Genomic DNA, 22829 nt, shown 5'->3' on the forward strand with positions numbered 1-22829 from the left:
CTCTTCAGACACAAGAATGTTCCTATCTTACATTGCAACCACCATCCCATACAACAAAACCAAGATCCTCTTTCTGCCTTAACTCAGTTACTCTTTCAGTGGCTCTGCTGTCTTCCTGCCTCACAATCATGTTGGAAGGTTTGATCAGCTGAAGTGTATGTGGTACAGCATGAAAGCTAAGAATAAATCAGCCTTTGAGGACGCCTATTCTCTTAATGTTTGAAATCTAAATCACTGAGGGCAAGAGCAGAGAAACATACAGACATCCAAGCTAGCTGGAGAAAGGTCAGAGAGAACAGCTGAAAGAAAAATGAAATTAGAAAGCAATTACACTTCTGGGGAATATGAATGTGGACTTCCTTTTGTGTTAGACAAACAAAAACTTTATTTTACAGCTTCAGTTAGAAATGGGGGATGCTTGATTGTTTCTTTCTTTGAACAAAAATAACCTGCAAGTTATCCAATGAAAAATAGGATATGAAGTTTATTACCTCAGATAAGATGTAAGTGACACCATGATTAGATTGAGATGGGTAGTGATCTTTATTCAGATTCTAACAAAAGAAGCACATTTTTGTTTATCAGCTATTTTTTATTATATTCTTAAGGAAATTCTTTACTAATATTCATAATTTTTAACCATTATAAAGAATGTATAAGACCATGTAATCCATGCTGGCATCAAGAAAGCCATCAAATGAATTAGAGTAAGCTACAGACTTCCTTACAAATAAGTAAATAAAAACTAAATCTGAAAAAATTCTAAGGAAAAAAACCCCACTTATCTGCCAAAACATTAAACCTGAAAAACCTATGCATAAAAAAATAAAAGCTTCTGTGTCAAGACAAAAATTCATTAAACAGAAAATCACTTATTTAAAATATTTTCTTACTTGTCGCATACAGAACAGTGATGGCAACGATCTGGTTTTACAAGATGGCATCTGTCACAGTATCTGATTGCTAAAGAAAAAAGTTCCAAGATTAGATCTCAATGTACAGTTACACATTTTGATTCCTGAAGTGTGCACAAAAGCAAATACCAGCAGCTCAGCCCAGCAGTACCCCCAGGAATGCATTTCAGCATGATCAGAAGTAGTTGCAAATATCGAAGCATTCTTAAAGTACTTGCAATGCTGAATCTAGCAGAGTGAACCCCAAAAGCTCAGTTTTTGCAATCTCTGCTAATTATGCTAATCAGGGTTTTTTCTTCCAAACCCCTCAGCTCTGCAGAACAACCAGTGAACCAACAAAACTCACAAAACCCTCACTAGACTGGAAAACCTTTAAAGACTGTTCAACAATATAGCTATTTTAAGCTATTATTCTAACAGATTTAATCTACTATATAAGATTATCTCTTGGATTTGCTTAGCTAGCCAGCATTCACAAATTTACAATATCAGTAGGTTAAGATTAACTCTTCGTTTGGAAGAATTTTTGTCTTGCAACTGAACAACCAGCACGTAAACCGATAAGTTTCTTACTGTGATCTATCTACCGATACATGACATGCAGAGAGTGATTAATTTAATTTTTTTAACATATATAAGAAGAAATCTATGCAGTTAAACACTGCTAAGGCCTCTGCTGTAGTTTGTTAGTACTACAAGCTATCTGTTCGTGTCAGTTTGCAAACATTTAGCAAGGCATTGTCACTGCATTTTGAAATCTTAAATTGTATGCAGCAATTTACTTTCCAACAATTTTTCAACTGAGTAAATGTAGCTGCATAAAACTACATTAAAGTTAAGTTCTTGGGTCACTTTGTTATTTTATGAAGTATAAAAAGCAATTCTTCCCTACAATCCAAACCCTTGAATTTTTTTATTTTATTAGTTTAGGTAGCACATCAAGACCCTGCCTTTGATGGTCCCCTGAACACCTATTTACCTCCAGACATTGTCCGTGTATAGATAGGAAGATCCTTGGCTGCCCGTCTTAAGACTTCTTGCTGGGATTCACCTCTAGGCTCTCTCTCTAGGGACTCCTTGTCTGAGTATGATAGATGAAACTGGAATAATTTTAAAAATCAAAGATATGTTAGCAAATCTCAAGTTAAATTAAGTAGCTATGGAGATGTAAAGAGACATAAATATTCATTATATAAAGATGGATTATTAGCATCTACAAGGTATTACAGCAAATAACCTGTGTTCCTAATACCACTAATTTGTTTATGGCAACCGAAGACAAAATTAAGATTATTTCTGATTTGGTATTGATGCAATGCTGAATGCTTCCAGAAGTAGTAAGTGACACTGTTTAAGAAGAGGATCAAGAGCTTACCATTACTTTGAAAGGTCAGTTGATTTAATTCTGTAATACTAAATATTAGCTAGTGAATATAAGTGAGGTATGTCAGTCTTTAACTGAAATAAAATACACTACTAGTAATAGCAGAAAAGATAGTTTTATTTCTCTTCTGGTGTCTGTCATCCTCCCTTTTATTCTTTGCCACTGGAGAGTTGCTGTTCTCTTCATGCAGGTCTTAGCGTGTGTTTTTACTTCAGAGATGGCTGAGAGAAGGAAGAGATGGGTGTCCTGTTTGACAGAATAACCACGACTTAACATCTTCCTGAATAAAAGGACAATTTCTGTCACTGCCCAAAATGGCAACAACAAACATTGCTCTAGTAAGAGCTGAGAGGGTAAAAATTACTGAAAGAGATGCACGGTATAAATGAAGTAGTCCAAATTTCTTATACTCTGAAAGTCCTCTGCAACACAGCAACATAGTCAGCTTTGTCACTGTGGCTTCTAGAAACAGGCAGATACAGAAGTCTTTGGTATCTCCATCAGAGAAACAGGATACCAAATCACCTCTGAAAAGAACTTTGTATTTGGCAGGAAGAGTGCCTGTCTCTGACCTGTACTTGAAACAGAAGCCCTCTCTGTGTAGCATTTATGTCTACAGAAAGGCTAGTTATTACAATAATATTATTTTTTTTCCTAAATGAAAGTGATGCATGTAAAACTAAGAAGAAACATACAGTTAGGAGCCTATTCTCACCTCCATAGAGGAGGCACCAGTCTACCTTTCTGACAAAGTTCACAATCTTGCAGCAGAAGCTGGAGGTTCACTGTTTACTGTGAGTTTCTCAGGTCACCTTTCACTTTTTCCCCAGAAAACACACTCTTGCCAACATCTGAATTGATTTACATTAGGATACATAGGATTTCTCACTGCAGAAACTTAGTTCAGAATACTTTTTTTCCTTAATGTTTCCTGTTTGATGTACACAGAGCTATTGCTCCATCATTTTGATTTGGTTCTCAGAGTAGTCCTAAGTCTACAAAACCTTCCTGCCTGGGAAACCCATCTTCTCTCCCACCTTCATGCAATGCCTGTATATAGCTGGTACACACAGGTATAGAAAGGCACACACTAAAGTGAAGTCCCTCAAAGTCTTTTAAAGATAAACTGCAGCCAGAACTTTAGTGCTTTTCATACGTGTAAAAAGTTGAAATAAGAGAAAAAAAAAATATACAGGCTATGTGGTTTTTACCAGCTGCAGTATTCATGAAAACAAAATGCAGAATATTTATCTGGTTTTCAGTCTTCAAACCAGTATTTGCTATAGTTGGTAAGTCAGTTCAGTTAAGCTGAAAATACATCCTTTTACATTTAGAGACTTCATTCTAGAACTGAAAGCCAAGCAGTAACTTAACATTACAAAATACCCTAATTAAATTTTAAAAATACTGCTTTAGTAGATTAGGAAAAAGACATGGAACAACAAAGATGTCACTTACTGCCAGCAACATTGTGTAAATTCAAAGAACACAGAAACACTACACATTGCTTTCTATTACCCAACTTAAATACTTTTAATATCCCATTTGAAGTTCCTCAGTAGCATTGTATGATGGCTTTGGAATCCCACTATAATTACTAAGGATTTGTCAAAATGTTTTGGGAGTCTTTTATTGGCATCAGCCCCGTGATTTGAAAACCCTTCCAATTATCTTTTTATTGTGCTCCTCTCTTCCTCTAGCTGTATTAAAGACTGCAGTGTGAAATTCAAGGAAGCTGCCAATTACTTTGAATTATTTACTTGTTTCCACAATTACATATCTTATTAGTGAATGAAAACTATTCAGAAAAGAACCTGTGCACAACAGACAGTAGAAATCACAAGCTATTTATTTTGTGTTGACATGGTAGTTACGTGAGCTAGAGTTATGAGTCCATGTCAAAATAAGTATTGGCTTTGTGGATATTTCAAACTTCAGAGCAGCCGTAGCATGATTCATTTTGACATCAGAGGTTGTGTAAATTTGCACCTACTGAGGATTGTGGGGTTTCTGTACAAAGACAGGATGGAAGAGGCCAAGAAGTTATGCTGGTTGTACCAAGCTGCATGGGGAGGATTTTCATCAAGGCTACTGACCGTTTTCTTTTTCTTTTTTTTTTTTTAATATTAGAAAGAACGTGAAATTAAAATTAAAAATAAACAATACTGTACTAAAAGCAATTATCTTGAGGCTACATCATGTTGAACTTGGTTTTGTACCTTAATATTCTCCAAAGCAACTGGATCCTTCTTTAACACTTCTGTACAAGCTGGACTTAAGACTTGGGGTATACATTTACTCAGATCTCTTTTCCATGCAGCTGTACTATACTAGGTCTCGTCGTGCTTAGCCATTTGTGGCTTCCCAGCATCAGCTTACCTGTTGTATGCTCATACCACAACCCCCAAGTTCCTTCATACCAAAACAGATGAGGAAGCTTTCATTCAGAGGACAATAGACAGATGCTGACAGGCAATATAAGTCTTAAACGCACAGAAATACATTTTTTCCCCCACACAAAAGTACTATATTCCCATGCAAAGATTTAAGCTGCTAGTTCAAGTAACTCATATTTTCAAGTGGAGAGGTTTTTTCTTCTTAATATCATGAATATTATCTAATTTTAAAATGATATTAAAAAACCTTTAAAACTTTGAGAAGGTGTAATTTTTTTTTGTCTTGGTCATTACACTGTTCGCAATCTGACTTACTTCTACTAAGAAGCTGTAACTACCATCTGTATTTTTCTACACAGCGTAAAACTACATGAGATCAGAGTCTAAGTTACTCAAATACTACAAAATCCGGCATTTGATTAGTCTATTTCAGAAACAAAATTTAAGTTTATCTTACTTCTTTTGAAGGATTCATTGGTAGCGTAAAGATTGTTTTCCAATATGACCAGACGAACAGCATGAAAAATATGTGGTAAGCAACCAGGCACACAACTAAAATCAAAAAGGAACAGAATTAATACAAACAGACCAGTGATATTATAGTACTTACAAATGGATGCTGTACATATCACAAATAGTTACTCCAACAGATGTAAGATACAGAGGCTCTGCAAAAGCTTTGCAACAAAAATACTGCACTGCAACTTTACATGAGACAAATACAGACTGTGTGGGGAAACTCATGATACAGGCTACATGTATTACAAAAGTTTGAAGGGAATGGTTAATAGCCTATTAGAGTCCCATAATCATTTAGCAAGCACTCTCCCTTTATGCATTTGTTAAATACTACTTAACTGATGCATCTCTGCTTTTTAGCTTTATAAGCCATGTAGGGAGACTGCTAGCCATGCAAAAACCCCCAAACAAACAAAAAACCCACCAACACCTCCACACACACCCCGACCCACCCCCACCTGAAAGAAGTATAGCTACCTAAAGAAATACTAGAGCAAGGGGAGCCTTTGAGTGGATATGCATACAACACCTAAGCAGTAACCATAACCAGTTAATTTGTTTTGCTGGATGCTTAAGAGGGAGGACAGTAAGTAGGGTGGTTTTTAAAAACCTGCAGGTTCTTTACATTCGAATGTTCATTCACCACTTTATATTCTTCACAGCCACTGATTTATTCTTAGATTTTTTTAAAATAGATGCCAATCAACATTTACCATGATGAGTAGTTTTACTAGAATATAGAAGGTAACATTAACTTTTCCAAACAGCCTGCCACGGATGGGTAGGTGTTTCCATTGAAAACCTCTTACTGTACTAAGCAATTCACTCCAGTAAATAGTGAATCCAAAACTCATATCCCCTGATTAACTTGCTCTAACGCACAAGGAAGAGTATTTCCTTGGATTTTTCTTCCTCAGTCAGGGAAGCAGCAAATAAAGGACAGCTAGGAAAGCAACAGTGAAAAATATTTCCCTGCTATACAGATGAACTCAGATCACAGACAATTCAAGATTATAAGGAAGCTACATGGCCAAATAGTCTTTATATAACTTAATTTGCAGGGTAGTCAAAGAAATCATAAAGGGAAACGTGTACTTTCACTACACAATCTGATATACTGCCCTCATATTGTTAGCCCATGTTTTTATATATGTAATGCTATGCAGTGCTAGAGAATTTTCCATAGCACATGCATGATGGTGTGTATAAATACAGGAACAGTAGCTCAGCATGTTCTTATTTTTGGTAATTTTGCCTCAAAAGTAACGCTGAATAAATGCTCCTGGTGTTGAAGTTTGTTTACTCAAAAAAGCAGCAACACAGTAAATATTTATTCTTAGTCACTAGGCAGTTAAAAAATTAATAAACAAAAGCTAACGAAATCTGAGGAGCAACACTGTACAAATCTTTTGGGATGACAGGGGAAAAAAGCCATATGCCATGTCTATAAACTGAAAAAATCTCATCAGTATAAGTAATAGAACTGGTCTCCACATCAAGCACAATACACTAAATGACCATGTTGTTATTGCAAGCGTCTGGCAGGAACAGTCTACATTTTAATGAGAATATTTCTGTCAACTCTAAAAAAAGCTGATTTACTCAAACTCAAAAATCGGTACTTTTAAAACAACAGTATATTCATGGCATAAAGTGAGGGCAAGCTAGGGCAAGTTACACCAGTTCTGTACACTACGCATTTACTAATCTGCATCTATATTTTATTGTTGTAAGAATAATGGTAACTGAGATTGACAAGAAAATTCCTTTTTCATACATTAAAATAAAAAGACTACTGGAGGAAGAATTCTAGCCTAAAGACATTATTCCATGTTTCCCCATTAAAGTCTGCACACAACTTAAGCTCTTCTTGCTTGCTCTTGCATCTGTCTTCCAACCTGGCGCAGGTCCCAACTGGTCACTTCTCCCAGGTTACCTACAAACCAGTTTCCCTGCACCACAATGGAAACCCTAGGTTCCCTAGCTGCTCCGCTGGGTCTGTGGGTGTTGAGAATCCAACATATGAACCTCAGTTCCCTTAAGACAGATAAATAAGAGCTATCCGCAGCTCCTTAGGCAGAAATCCAGTTTTATACTTTTTCTGGAAAAAAAAACCAGCCCCACCAAGCAACCAATCAACCAACCAACCAACCACTGTATCCCTTGCTTGAAGGCAACCCATTTACAAATAGCTAGCGTAGCTAGAGCTGTCTGGAAGTTTGCAGCAACCTGTAGTAGGGCTGAGCCCCATTTGCTCAGTTTTCATCCCTGAAAACACTTAGGGCAGAAGTACAGCCAGGGTAAAATTCTCCTGACTGGCTGAAGCTCACCAACGTTTGAGCAGCTAAAAATAAGGAAATTTACAGTTCCTCAATGCATTTTGCTGATCTCCCACACACACTACGGAGCAGCAAGAAACTAGAATTATTTCTAAGCCTGCAGGTGATGAAGTTTGCAGATAAACTTATGCACTCATAAGGGGGAAGAGACCACTGAACTGAAAAAAGTTTTTCAAGCAAGTATTTCTTAATTGGGAACTACTTTTTCTAAGTGAGGGAGTTGTAAATGACTTAATAAAACCTGATGGAATTACACAAGTATAAAAAAGCATAGTTTGCCTCCTAACCCCCAACCCCTTCCCTCCAAAAGCTCCACAGCCTCACACTTCACATTTCCATGTTGTGCTGTAGTATTAAAATATTATCTGCAAAAGCAATCTAAACATGCTACAGTCTTGGGGTAGAAGCTCTCATAACAGCTAATCAGGTAGTTTTATTATTTTTGAAATGGTTAGGTATCTGAAGGATTCTTCTGTTTCTTCAAAGATGCTGGTTAAAAAGAAACTGCAGAAAAAATTCACCTCCCAGTTAAGTTTGTGCAGAGTGCAACATGCACCTTGCTCACCTTTAGAAGTCCTGGTTTTACAAGAGTTTTCCTTGTTACGAAGAAAAATTTTTAAAACCAGAATATAAGGATTATTTTAATTGACACTTCAGAAAGCCAGTAAGAAGAGTACAAAGTTCTAATTTTTCTCATCTTTATTTGGAATGGTGAAAGCAATATTCAGGAACAGCAGGATAATAAAAGGAGCTGAGGAACACAAAATATACACTTATTTAAAACAGGTTAGGTCTGTATCTCAGTTCTACCAGTAAGCTACTATATTGCCCTGATATATAAATCCCACTTATAAACAGCTAATAAAAATCTTACCTTTTTCTCCAATATTTGCCATTGTCACTGAAAAATGAGAAAAAAGGAAAGCATAAAAATGATGTTTAAATAGCAAATGACATAACTGAATATCTTGAACTTTTGTTTTTCAACCAAAGACAGAAAGCCACACCATCAAGCTTTTATGCTGTGTACATTCATCACAAAAATAGGTAGACAATACCAATTGCTTACAAGGTATTTTAGCTCCCATTCCCAGGCTTGGTTCCTGAGAACTAGCACCTTCATCTATCTAATGCTGCCCAAGCTTAGCCCCAAGAAAAGCCACCTCTGAAGAACAGTAACTTCTTTAACTGAGGTTGTACAGGTTTTACTGTTCATTCCGTTCTTGAGGTGGAGGTGTCAGACTCCAGAACTGGTTTTGACAGCAGTACTTTTTGATACTTTAGATTGCTAAGGCATAAAAATTGAAAGTAGACAAAAGCTGCATTTCCTTTAAGAAACTGCCTACAGATTACAGGATTCAGGGATAGTAAGAGAGTAAGAAAGATGCAAATATGTCAGACATGGAGTACACTGGTATCATGTATCAGTCACTGCATTTATGAAAAATAATATATCTTTTTCTTACACCTATATTCCACTCTTGGTTACATTACTTAAAAAAAACTAACCACCCCACAACAGATATCTCTGAAAGATCAGAAACTCCGAAGTGATCAAAACCTCATGGTGCTCTTCCCTTTCCACCCAAACCACTCCACCACACATTTATCCATCCCAATTAAGAGGCCTAAAAAACGTAATATACTGGCACCTACAGCTGTGAGCGAGAGGAGAGTACCTATATGGATCTCTCATCCACTCTTGCTTTCCTAATAAAACTGGCTGCACAAGGCTGGTCTTCAAACAGCGGCCACAAGGAACTCCTACTGAAAGGCCAAGCAGCCACGCCATCCTACTTTGATGTATTAAACTTAGGCCTTGTTGATAGAGTGAAAGTCACTAATGAGATCCAGCACAGTCCCAGAATGTACTGTGGGGCCAGCGCTGCTCAACACCTTAACTAATGCTCTGGAAGAGCAAACACTCATCAAGTTTATAGGTGACACCACCCAGAGGACACCAGCTGAAATGCTTGTGTGCAGGACTGCCATCCAGATGGACCCAGACAGGCTGGAGGAGTGGGCCAGCAGGACCCTTACAAAATTCAGCCAGGGCAAAGGCCAAATCCTGCACCTGTAAAGAAACAACCCCCTGCAACGATACAGCCTGGGGACTGCTGGGTGGAGCAGCTCCGTGGAAGAGGACGTGGGGGTGCTGGTGGGCAGCACCTGGGCAGCTGAGAGGGCCACCAGCCTCCTGGGCTGCATTAGCAAAGGTACAGCCTGGGAAGGGAAGGGCTTATCCCCCTCGACGCAGCATTCATTAGACCACAACCAGAACATCGTGGGGCTTTGGGCCCCCCAGTACAACATAAGTCCTGGGGAAAGCAACCAAGCTGGTAGGGACCAGACCACTCATCCTCTAAGCAGAGGCTGCATGGCCAGGGCTTGTTCAGCCCGCATAAGACATAACTTTGGGAGGACCTAACAGGACCTCCAGGGAGGCATCAAGGAGGTCGAGACAGTTGGGTTCTTCATAATGGGACAGGGTGGAAGGACAAGAGCCAGCATGTATAAGTTGAAACAAGAGGATCAGATTTGATACAAGGGAACACTTTTCCACCATGAGAACAGTCCACCAGTGGAGCAAGCTGCCCAGCCATGTTGTACAGGCTCCATCTCTGGAGCTTTTCAAGCCACAGCCAGACAAAACCCTGAACAGCCTGGCCTGACCTCACATCTAACCCTGCTTTGATTAGGAGGTGGGACTAGATGAGCTAAGGTCCTCTCAAATACAAATGAATTATTCCACAACTATAATCCTAAAATAGGTCTAGTAAAATGGAGATCTGACTATAGCTCTAGCAAAAAGAGCATCTACCTTACCTGAGGGAAGATGGTAAATAACTGTGTTTAGAAAGATCTTTACAAAAACCAGAAAGACGCCACAGAAGTTGCATAAACCACTGTAAAGAAAACTCTATTCTGCCCTCAGTTTTCTAGTTCAGCTAAGAGAAATCTTTAGAACTTGGTAAGCTGAATATCCATCTAGACAACTGCAGGAGAGAAGCTGATGGAACATGTATATACATTTGACTCGGAGAAGCAGAAATGCTGCAGTACAATAATGCACAAGAACTGTAAAATTGTAGGTAAACAGTCATTCACCAGAAAAAAAAAGAAGACATCTTGAGAGCTGATATGTAATCTAAAAGTGCTGGAGCTCTCAGATTAGGACAAACTAGCCACTACTCAAAATTCTGATTTTCTTCCTCCTTGTATGGTCAGCAAGGTGTGCAGAAATTTTGCCAGTCTTCTTGGAGTAACTGCTCTCTGCTAATTACAAACCCATAGCCAAGCATACACTGCAGAATCACCAATTTCAAACTAAAATCTACCTAACCAACCTTTCACAACATTTTGGGGTATTTTTCTCTCCAAACATGGGAATGGCATAGAACATTGCTGTGAAAGCAGCTGTCATATTTCTTCCCCCTTAACGCTGGATAAAATTTCTTAATTAACGTGCTTGAGACTTTTAACTTTTCCACATGTCTGTAAGTGGACCAACACAACTAATAAATCCATGATTTAATAACTTCTAACTGACTGCAAGCCTACAGCTTTTCAAATCTTCTGTTCACCTCTGAGACAAATGCACTCTCTGGCATCTGCACCTGCATGGTGGACTGTCTTTTCAGCTTTTGCGGCGTCTAGCTTGGAAGCAAAGTGCTCCTGACAGTCAGGAGCTGCAGACCATGAAGGCTAAAACGCAAATGCCCAAAGATGTCCAGTTAATCCCAGCAGAGTGAGAACTAGGGTTTTTTGATACATCTTGTTGTCATTTTAATCTCTTTTACCACCTGAATATAACTTAGAGTTATTTCATAAGCTCCTGAGTTGCAACTGCTGTAAGACACCGAAATAGAAGAGGCAAGGCTGAACAGAGATGTCAAGTATCTTCGATCTTATCATCTTTTTTTCTCCACATTTACTGCAGCTGGTGTTTACAAGGAGACTGGCTGCGCTGGTGACACAGGGGAACATCCAAGATATCCAACAACCTGCAGCTTTTCACAAAGTGAAGTACTACTCCTCCTGCTTGTGCCTTTTTAAATCACCTTTGATGAAGGCTCCATGAAGGAGGTATAATGTGTGGGAAACTATTGGACAGACATCTGCAATAACACAGGACCAGGGAGGAAATAAAGGGGTTTTTTTGGTTCATTTCGTTTGGTTTTGTTTTCTGTTTGTTTCTTTGTTTTTTCACAATTGTAGCAGAATTGACCAGCAGAAAACAAAATACGAAAAAGCAAACAAACAAAAAACCTCTTATAAATCATACTATCTCTTAAATTTCTCTTAAAAATTAAACTTTCTCTATTTATAGAATGACCATGATACAAAGACATTTTAGGATAACCACCAGATGCTTATAATTCTAAAATCACACTATTTAAGTGCATGGAAAATAACTTTCTAACATAAAAAAAAAACCCTCCTTTAATTTTGGATTTGATCAAAGAAACGTTTCCCCACTTTCTGAACAGCACGTGATGTATTTATTTAAAACAAATTTTACATTTTTCAGTAGATTCAGTGATACAGCTTAGCTATATTATTCAATAGTATTTGATGATATAGTCTACTGTGAATCATTTATACCAGTCTTTCCTGGCAGTTTTCTCATTTCTCTTCCAAGGGGTTATATTCACTGCTGGTAGTGCACAGAAAAGTAGGTCAGACTGTGCATCCTGTCATTAATAAATATCAGCTTACACGCTGCAAATTCACTTACTGGTAGTCCAATAGCATACAAATAATAAGGGTAAAAAGCATTTATGTCTATAATGACTAAAATAAACACCAAGGACACACCAATCCCAACTGTTAAGCAATTTCTATGATCAGGGAGAAAACAAGGTAAAACTGATTGAGAGAGGAATGGAATGATACTCCCATACATTTAGAGATGGAGATAATTATAAAACCATGACCTGTCTTCAAGAAATCATTAAAAAGTTACAGTTCTGTTTGCCTGAGCTACTGCAGGGACCAATTTCATTAAGAATCAGCCTTCCACTGCTAAAGCATCAGGATGCCATTTACAGTTATAGCCACTAGCAGACTATCACATAATTAGAGCCTCTCTGTTTCATCACACAGCTTGCAGACGGTGCTCATCAGAACCAGGGATCAGGCTGGGACATATGCGGGACTTCAGCCAATGTAGGTGCCAATTTCCTGAGCCAGAAACATCATTCCCTGCTTGCCCTGAGCTGCAGGCTGCCAGAATCAGGAACAGCACATTCAGTAGTCAATGCTGCTAAACTGCCTGCCCTTGCAAAAAACAACAGTGACTGAGGACAGAAAGTTGTGTTACAAAAGACAGGAAAAAATCCAGGATGGAAAGGACACCCAGAGAAGCTTGGGGGATTCATCCCACACTTGCTGGTAGTCTTCCTCACTGGGAGACAACCAATGCAGCACTAGGAATGCTGCCTTGGCAAGCAAAGAGGCACCACAATATCTCAAAACGGCCTGCTACCACTCCATCACCAAATCAGTTTGCCAAGAGGAGCTACATTGCTAGGCACCTTGCACTGGGTCAGACCTTAATTCAGTGACAGAAATGGATTTCCCACTTCTTTAACTATGGCTAATTTTCTCTAGAAATCTTTATTCTCACTCACCCATGGAAAAAATTAAGTAGGCATCTGTCTCCATGTAGCTACAGACGTGGTAAGATACATTGCTACCAAAACCCCCCAAAGATTCTGGAAGATAAAAATCCATGTAAAGAATTTGCATTCGTTTTCTAATATTAAATTTTGCTTGACTTTTAAACTCAAAATCAAAGTTCCTGAACAGTAAATGTAATGGTTAGATTGGGGGGGGGGGGGGGGGGGGGGGGGCAGGAGGGGGAATAAATAAAAAAATAAAAAAAAAAAAAGAGAAAAAAGACTAGAGAAACGGTTGTTTTTAAAAGCAGCTTTGATGGAAGTGAATATAAAAATTCTTGCTTCCATATTTTATGCATATTTTTTAAATACTTAAAACTTTGGAATGGGAACATAAGATACATCTGATTCAGAGACTCTGCAGCCACATCCATCAATAGCTGTTTCTCTCAAACTTTTACACAGTTTAATATCTTGGACCTGATTCACAAAACTAAGAGTGTATTTTATCTTTATAGCATATCTGAAGCTCTAAGCCACTGATCTATAGATGCCATTTAACTCAGCTCTCTACACATACAAATGTTTTATAGTTGTAAGTGTTCTATTGTTGTCTGCAGTATCAGTGCTTGCAATAAACACCACCAAGACTTTGCCACCAGTGCTTCGCTTCAGAACAAAAGTAACAGAAGTATTTCTTGGAGATTTAAGGTTGGCGTAAGTAGTCATCAATAACCCATACATTTGGATTTGACAATATTTGTGAATGTTTCAGTAAATTCATTTTAACCCTGTGCCCATCAAACTACGTTACTGCCCACCTACTGAGCAGCAAGCTGCTATTTGGTACCTTTCAAGTTAAGCACACAAACCCACTCCTTTTGATTTGACTATGACTAAGAATTGAATAGTTCTTCTTTACAAACTTCCCATTTACTTTGTAAGTCACAAGGACTAACTGCAGAGCAAAGACTACTTCTAGAGAAGCTGTATAACCAGATACTTTTTAGCAGAGTACACCCTGACAAGAACATCTATTCTAGTCACTATGTATCAAGCAGTGTTTAAATCTTTAACTGAAAACACAATCATATATAGTAAGTAATTGTATCTTCCTAACAGACCTTATGTTTTCAACTTAAAGCCATGGTTTAAATTTCAAGGCACAAAACCTATAGGTAGTACACTTGGCACTACACAGAGAGATAATCAGTCATACTTAACACAGGCTTCAATTCAATTTCAGAAGTGGAGAATGGCAGCCGCCTCTGAAAGTCTGAGAAAGAAATCAAATGAAATTTGGGAAACGCACAGGAGTACTGCTGGCTCAAATTCAGAAGCCAATTTTACTTCAGCAGTCAGTTTTGAAACTTTTCATAAAGTAACCAGGGATCTCAGAAAAGGAAAAAATGTAGGGTTTGCAAAATACTGTATAAAAATACAAATTTGCTTTGACCAAAGTCCATTGCTGCCTTAGCAGCCAATTTACAGACAGGGTATTTAACTGGTATTTGACAACAGCCAACTGCAATATTATATTTGGCTATAGAAATATAAGTACATTGTAAAAAACGTAGGTGATTACAAGACATGATCGGCAAGTACCATAAATCCTTTGATCCATTTGGAGAACATACTGAGCAAAGAGCTCAAATCCAAAATCCAGCTGACCTAGTCTTGGGCCTCATCTTTTTTTATTTTTTTCTCCCTCTCTTTTTTTTTCCTCTATCAGCTTCTATCTTCATATTTTCTCCCATTTCTGATCCTCTGATGATACTGTGCCATGCCTACAGGGCATGCATTAATTCTGCCTCTACACTGTGATGAATTAAGCAGCTTTTTATCCTGCTTTAATTCCATTCCACTGATGTTACACAGACTCAAAAACTCAATTCAGCATTAATCAATCTGATCCTCCAGCAAAAATCTTCCATGACTATTAACATCTTTAGCAGCTGGATGTCATTCCATGTTTTTCTGTTCCATAATGAAGGTAGCTGTGGACAGATCCTCAAAAACAAATATGTGGTTTATAAGCTCTCCAGACTTGTCGCCCTCTTCAACTGTGCTGAAGTCACTAACTCTTTCCCAAATCAGGCACATCACTCACCAGGTGGCAATGGTTCCTCCCTTTCCCTCCACTGAAGTAGTTCAGAAAATGCTTATTGCTCGTTTCTATGTTCCACAGGAAATTTATTTTCCTTCTTCAAAATTATTAACTCAAGCTATATTTTCAGACAGGATTCCCTGAGCAAAACCTTAGAATTAAAATCAGTGACATGTAATTATGGATCAAAACTGAACATATACAACTAATTCCTATTTATTGGATAACCCTATCATCAGCCCAGTTGGTATGTTCACTAAAAACATCTGTCACAGCACTGTCAAATTTTCACGCTTTCCTTCTTACACGCAATTCCAAATCACAAACTGGCAGGAAAATAAAACAAACGGAACAAAACCCCCAAAAGGATCTCAACATCCAAGTTCATCAAGAACAGTTCTGACAAACAACTGTCAGAAACTGCAAATTACTACTGATTCTGCCTTTCCCAAAGCATGGAGTGGGTAGCTACTCCAAGTCCATTACAGTTCTACTAACCGGAGTTAGAGACACCCAAGAAGGAAGACGTAAGAATAATTATTTTCTTTGCATATAGTTTACTGAATTAAATTTATATTTTCTGAGTACAGACATGTGGATGCCAAAGGAAAGAATTCCATTTGCACTTCAGGTTACTGTTGTTCCGTATATCCTAGGTCAAAATTTGAATAGCTTCAGCTGTCAAAGTTCAATGTACTCACTGTACATTGCCTGTATTTCCTCATCTTTTTTAGAGGAAGAACAATAAATCTGTAACCTTCAGGTTTTCATAAACACATTAAAGATTAACACTTAAAGGCCCATTAATTTTAAACACAGAGGAAGTTATTTGGGTGAAAAAGGCAATTACTACTGCCAGACAGGGGTTGTGAGATGACAGTACCATCAAAATCAAGATAATGGAACTAAACTAGAGAGAAGCAATTTGTAGTCAGGTGTTTTAAAACCAATTCATTTACAGATTTAACTCCAGTATTCTACAACCCGCAGGAAGAAAACTGCTTGCTAGTATTCAATAACTTTCTCTTTTTCCTTAAAAGGTTAAAGCAGCACAAGCACTTAACCGAATCCACTAATAAGAGACAGAACTCTAGACATAGTAACACTACAGTTAAAGTCTGTGAATTCCTTTTTCTGTTTCTAAAACCTTTTTGTTTCTAGAATGCTGCTCAGTATTGTAACTACTCGGCTTTAAGGAAGAAAGGAAACATCTTAGTACTTTTTCTTTCCTTCTAAAAAAGGATACAATGTCTCTCCTACAACACTCAGTTGAAATTGCAGAAAATATTCAAAATACTACATTTGAAACACTTTCTCATTACTAAAAGCTCAAATAGACCACCTGCGTTATAACTCTGTGGAGTCCCACTGCACAATGGTTAACGCTGTTTCCTGTACGTTGTCGTTAGCATCAATGGTAGTAGATGCAGTAAAATAAGCAGCTATATACGTCCTCTTTAGCAGGCAGTGCTGCAGGAATAAAAGATGCACTGAGCAGACAGGCTGGCTTCAAAGCACTGAAATGCTTACAGTCTATTCCTGCCGTTGGCTTTCGTTCTCAGAGTTGTTAGCTATTCCTTCTGTTGTTTACACTAAATATTCATTAGTAAGACAAGACGTAATTTTATTTTATCTTAATATGCCAAAACCAAGGGAAAAAATCCAGATATAAATAAAAGATGGAATTAGTGGAATTTGCGGACAACTGCTAAGCTGAATTCAGAAACTGGTGAGCCAGGCAGAATGGGGAAGGGGGGTGGGATGAAACAAACAAACAAAGAAACAAACCAAAAAATCACCTATGTCCACAGAAAGGAATTAACTAAAAGATGTTTTAGCAGAGCCCCAAGATTCCTTCTTCCTCCCCTCCCATTACAGGCCTTTTGCTTTGAGCGGTTCTCAAGGAATTACAGCACCACAGTTTATACTTTGAAGCCAGTTTCAAGCATGCCATTTCCTTAAGAGGTACTCACTCAAGCATGCTATTTCCTTAAGAGGTACTCACTTTCAGGTAAGCTAAAACTCAGAATTCTGTTATACAGAATTACACAGAAGAAATAATACAGTAGATCATTCAAACAGTAGTGCCCAAATCAAGCCTATTGTACTGTGTAAGCATCACAGCGCCGTGTACGTTAGGACAGATGTTAACTATAGGGTCACTTTGACCCGAAACATCCTTGCCCTCCTCATGTCAGCTCACAGCTCCCCTTTCCAGGCTTGCTTTGTCAGTTTTTCCCACCACCTTCCGGACAACTCACTTGCTTGTGCTGGAAGTAGACACTTTAGTCCTCTTCTCATGAAGGCACAGCAACTCAAGACCCAGCTTCTAGTTGAAAAGCAGCATTTAAAACTAACAGATCTGATTGCTGTTAGTGAAAAGAAGACATAAAAAGCCAACCTCCAATATAGAAACCACATCAAGTCTTCACAGCCCCCTCCAAAACAGAGGTGTTAGGCCTGGCAATCATTTTTTGCTTAATGTCTCAACTGCTCAGCCAAGCATCTGTGAGACAGAAATTTGATCACAGCCTTCTGTTAAAAAAACCCAACAAACAGTAGTCCAAAATTAGGTACCAGACTGCTGAGATTTTCGACACGAATAGCTGAAGTCTGGCCAAGTTATATTGGCATATAAATGCACTCAGCTTGACTTGGGTATTTTCCCCTCACCGCTGTTCCTCAAACAGATGCTAAATGACCAGTAGCCACAATGAACCTCACCTACAGTAGAAGGGAAAGGGGAGACAACAGCTAACTCGTATTCCTTTGTGCCATTATTATAATACTGTTCATGAAACATCAGTACGCTGTGCATCAGCCTCTAAAATTCAAAGATTAAATTGTTTTTCTACCAGCTATATACCGCAACTGAACCTAAAATTAATTCCAGCGAGCCTAGTGAGCTGGTCATTTAATAACTCCTTCTGGCTCAACAGCTCAAGTTCACAGAAATACTCAGATCACAACCCATCTCCAGCACGTGATTCATTATTTGCCCGACACCGAGGACCCGCCAAGGTGCACAGTCAGGATGACTTCTGAATGAACGGCAGGCCGCTGATGCCAAGGAAGGACCACAAAGTTCTGGCAGCCGGGCATTTTCCAGAGGACTGAAGAGCGGCACGGGGAGAGACGAGGATTTCGTGTTACCTGTTCTGGCTTCCACATCAGCTGGCAGAGCACCCTGCGTGTGTGTATGTACATACGTGTATGCGTGTGTGCCGTCACCCAGGGGAGGAAAGCCAAGGGGCGGCTAACTTCGCTCACGCCGACCTGCACCGGGAGCCCCTGCCCGGGATGGGATGGGATGGGATGGGATGGGATGGGATGGGATGGGATGGGATGGGACGGGATGGGATGGGATGGGACGGCGCACGCGCCGCACACGCCGCGGAGGAAAACTCCCGCGCGAGAGCCCCCGTGCGCGCGGCTGCCTCCTCGCGTGGGGCTGGGGACCACGCGCGGCCGAGCGGCGGAGGGACAAGGCGGTGAGGAGGCCCAGCGTGACCCCGGCCACCTGCGGCCGACTGGGACGCGGGTCCCTCCACCAGCCTCCAGCCCAGCCCAGCCTCGGCCGGCAGCGTGAGGCGGCGCAGCCGCGGACCCCGGCCCCGGCCCCAGCCCCAGCCCGGCCCGCGGGCGTGGCGGCCCCGGGCCAGCGAACAACAGTAACCGCCGCCCCGCGGCCGCGTCCCGGCAGGAGCCCGGCTGCGCTCCGCCAGCAGGTGCAGGGGCGGCGGCGGCGCCCACCCCCGTCCCGCCGGAGCCCGCCGCGCCCCCCGCCCGCCGCGGCGGCACTCACGCAGGCAGAGCTGGGTGACATAAGCGTAGTAGGACCAGCAGAGGATGCTGGAGATGAAGAGCACCGGCACCCAGTAGAGCAGCCGCTGGCAGCGCCGCCGCACGCCGCCCCAGTCGCCCGCCGCCCCGGCTGGCGGCGGCGCCGCCGCCATCTTCCCGCACCGCATCCCGGCCGCTCGCTCCGGGTGCCCGGGCTCCGGCCGCGCACCCCGCCGGAGCCCGCCCCGGTCCCTCCCTCCCGCGCTGACAGGGCTCTCCGGCAGGGCCGCTCCTCCCACCGCCCGCCCGCCGCTCCCCCCGGGCAGGGCAGGGCAGGGGTAGGCCGGGGGGAAGGGCCGCCCGAGCGGCCGCAGCGTCCCCTCGAGGTGGGGCCGCGGGGCAGGGGCGCTCCGGCAGCCTGCGCGGCCGTGAGAGGGGCCGCGCTCGCCCCCGCCGTGGCGGGGCTGAGGGGCCTGAGGAGCCGCCGCCGAGGGGCAGCGCCGCCCGCCACGGAGCGCCCCGAGGCACGTGCGGCAGCGCCGGTGTGTGGCGGGGCGGGAGCCGCCCGGTTCCTTCCCTCCGGCACGGGGCGGCGGCACCCAGCCGCCCCGGGAAAGGCCTCGGCACACTTGGCTAAGATAAGTGCTGCCCCGCCTGCAAACACTGCTTCAGAGCGACGGCGTAAGGCACCGAGAGCGCTGCGGGCCGCGGCGGCCGGGCCTGCGCCCCGCGGGTGTCGGGCCAAGGGACAGCGGCGTGGGGCTGTGCTGACTCACTCTTTCCCGAAAAGGCATTATGTTGCGGTAATGAAACGTTTGTGAAATGTAGTAAACCCAGAGCACGTTGCAGGATGTACACCAAAATTGTTGCTCAATTATCCTTCCAGAATTAGAAATGCCGAGCGCGGCCGCAGCATTGCTGCAATCTGCTCATCTCTGGGAGCAACAGCAGCGTGGCAGGTAGGACGGAGCTGGTTGATTAAAATGTGTTTGGACTTTGAAAAAAGGCTTGTGTAGTATCTCACATGGGAGACTACACATGGAGCAAAGTAATCACAACCTGGAAGGCGTACGACTGCTGTTGGTTAAGAAACAAGCTGTGAGAGAGGAGAAAAAAACCCCAACAACCCAACAAACCGGAAAATATGACTAAAACGGTAGTAGGTGTGCTGCCAGGTTCCACAGTATGAAGCGGAGTTGCTAGCATGTTTATTGAAGAGAGGGAAAAAGAAGTTGACCATATGGCTGCAGCATTTTTCTGTAACACAGAATCATGCGCCCCTCATTATTGTAAGTTTAGGCTGAGGAACTTCCGTTAGCCACGGTGAACCGGGTGAATGAGCAATAGAGAGTGATGTATTGAGAGGAATATTACATAGCCCATGGCAGTAAATCATCTTCGCCTATGCAAGAAAATATATCACCGTGAATGGCTCAGTGAAACATCTCTGCAACGTATAGCTATTATAGAAGAGAAACAAATGAAATATGCCATAGAAAGATTGGACTGTAATAGCTTAAGATTCTGCATAATGGGGAATTACATATTATACGTTAAAAAGGTGGAGATACTGTGAATGGTGCTTTAAAAAAGAGATCTGATATTCCTGCATACTGTATTTCATAAAACAAGAGGAAAGGACCAAACCCAACATGACATAGACAATAAAAGCACTTTATTTTACCTTAATTAATTATGCAAGTCACTGCTAAGGCCAACATTTTAATAGAGCATTTAAAGGTTATTCAAAACAGATTTTAAAAGTATAAGGAACAAGATTACTGCTGCCTGAATGCATACCCTGTGCTTTACCGGCAAAAGTGAAAAGAAGGCAATTGAGTTCATTTGATGGCTTTTCTCACTTATTTGGAAACAGCTGACAGTGACTTCTCTCAGATACAAAGGATAACGCATCTAACTTTTTGTGTGTTTCCAGGGATACGTGGCTGTACCATGAGAAGTTAGCAGCTGGATGCTGTACATATAAGGATGTAGGTTTTGCATCGCACCTGGGGGCTATGAAAATCTTTCTCCTATAAACCATTTTAAAATGCTGTATGTGATACGGGGCTTATTAACGACTACACATGCCAGGTAAACATAGTAGAAGTTAGAGAAAACTCTTTAGTATAGTAATTAATTATTTGAAATAATAGCTATTATACAAATTATGTATATAGAGAGGTGGCAGTTTGCCAGAGAGGTGAGAATAAAAAAAAATCGTGTGTTACTAAGACCTCAAATTATATCATAAAATTTCTGGTCAGAGGCTTTTTATTACCCCTTCATGGAAATGAGCTCGTGTAGTCCAGCTTTCTAACTTTCCCATGACCACTACCACCTTCTTCTCACTGCTAAGATTTCACAATAATCAGAATTTTCTTATTTAGTATGCTAATAATTACATTAATGATAATTATAGCATACTGTTTACCAGAGTCCCCAAATCATTGTCATTCTGGTTCAAAATTAGCCTGTTTAGTGAAATAAACAGCCAAACCTCACTTTAATTTAGTTGGGACAAAGGAGCCTGCCTTGACTGATGCTCCCAATTACCTTGGAGCACCCCTTGGTCAGAGAGCTCTAAAGAATCCCTCTGTCCTCTTGAGCTTGTGGCTTTTCCCCATGGACATGGGCTCTCTAGCTCGCCTTCGTGCCCACAGTTCTTTGCTATTCCCTCCACGACTCTTATCACTGTCCAGATGGGTCATGAGAGACCCTTTCCTTCTGTGCCTTTCTTCCTCTCTCTGTGGTACGACCTGCAGAAATTTTACGTAACAGCAAAAAAACCTCAAGAGCAAGCATATTCAAAGGATCATCGCATTATGGCAGAAATAAATTCTGGGATGATCTAAACCATTCATGGACAGATTTCCCAAATGACTGTACAGGGGCAGCCTCTCTCAACAATGAGAGAGGTTATCTGGGGCAGAGTTTATTGATGTTTGTATGAAATGTTCACAAGAAAAAGAGGAAACAAAGGTTATTTACAGGCTTTTCTTGTCAGAAGCTGGGCTAAAGGTAGCTGCGGTTTGAGGAGGAGGCTTGAGTGTTTGGCAGATCAAACCAAAATGTTCTTGTCATAAGCAGAACCACTCAGCTTTTCCCCTCAGACAAGGTATATGCAAGGTGTTGCTGGTGGATTTTATTTTTTAAGTGTCTTTCCTGGAATCCATATGGGTACTTCTAACATTACCATGTCTGACTATTTTCTGTCTCAGGTTCTGTGACCTAGGTAGCGAAAAGGGATGTTACAAGAAGGGGCTGCCACCTGCAGCTCTGGGGCCAGGCATCCTCTTGCCAGGCAGCTGGAGCCCAGCCTGGGACCTGGTGTCTCCATCCCAGGCTGTTGGATGTGGCTGCTGCTTTCCTGCTCAACCAGTGCCAACTTGAACAGCACCTACATACAGGACTCACTCAAGTACCAACAGCCAAGTCCCTTTCTCCCCTTCAGCTGTCAGGGCGGAGGTACACTAGTGAAACCACGCACACACACCCTCCTCTCTGTGCTCACAAGTACACATGCAGTTGCACATCCCTGAGTATAGGCACAGCCTCCTTGGCTGTCTGACACCTCTGCCTGAATCCCCGGCCCTCTTACCTGCTCAGTGGTCCCGTACTCACCAGCTGGTCCAGCTTGGTGCTCCCTGCATTTTGATAAGGTCTTTGTCCAGCTGATCTGGCTGAAACAAGCATCCTCCTGCTCCACATACCCTTATTGATCAGTCTGGCTGACCAGGGCTGTTCCCTGTTGTTGTCTCTCTGA

At 41.4% G+C, this 22829-nt stretch overlaps 1 protein-coding gene across 2 annotated transcripts in view; it reads right to left on the reverse strand.

Moving 5' to 3' along the window:
• Positions 1-19310, reverse strand: part of ZDHHC2 (zinc finger DHHC-type palmitoyltransferase 2) — a 35831-nt gene extending 16521 nt beyond the window's left edge. For both annotated transcript variants that reach the window (XM_056330955.1, XM_056330945.1), the window contains exons 1-5: positions 19086-19310; positions 8427-8453; positions 5152-5246; positions 1894-2014; positions 894-963 (exon numbers count right to left, since the gene is read on the reverse strand). In XM_056330955.1, coding sequence (XP_056186930.1) covers positions 894-963; positions 1894-2014; positions 5152-5246; positions 8427-8453; positions 19086-19251 — 479 coding nt within the window. In that variant the 5' untranslated portion in view covers positions 19252-19310. The remainder of the gene's footprint in view (positions 1-893; positions 964-1893; positions 2015-5151; positions 5247-8426; positions 8454-19085) is intronic.
• Positions 19311-22829: the final 3519 nt, after the last annotated feature.

The sequence above is a fragment of the Falco biarmicus genome, chromosome 1, assembly GCF_023638135.1.
Source record: "Falco biarmicus isolate bFalBia1 chromosome 1, bFalBia1.pri, whole genome shotgun sequence".
NCBI classification, from domain to species: domain Eukaryota; kingdom Metazoa; phylum Chordata; class Aves; order Falconiformes; family Falconidae; genus Falco; species Falco biarmicus.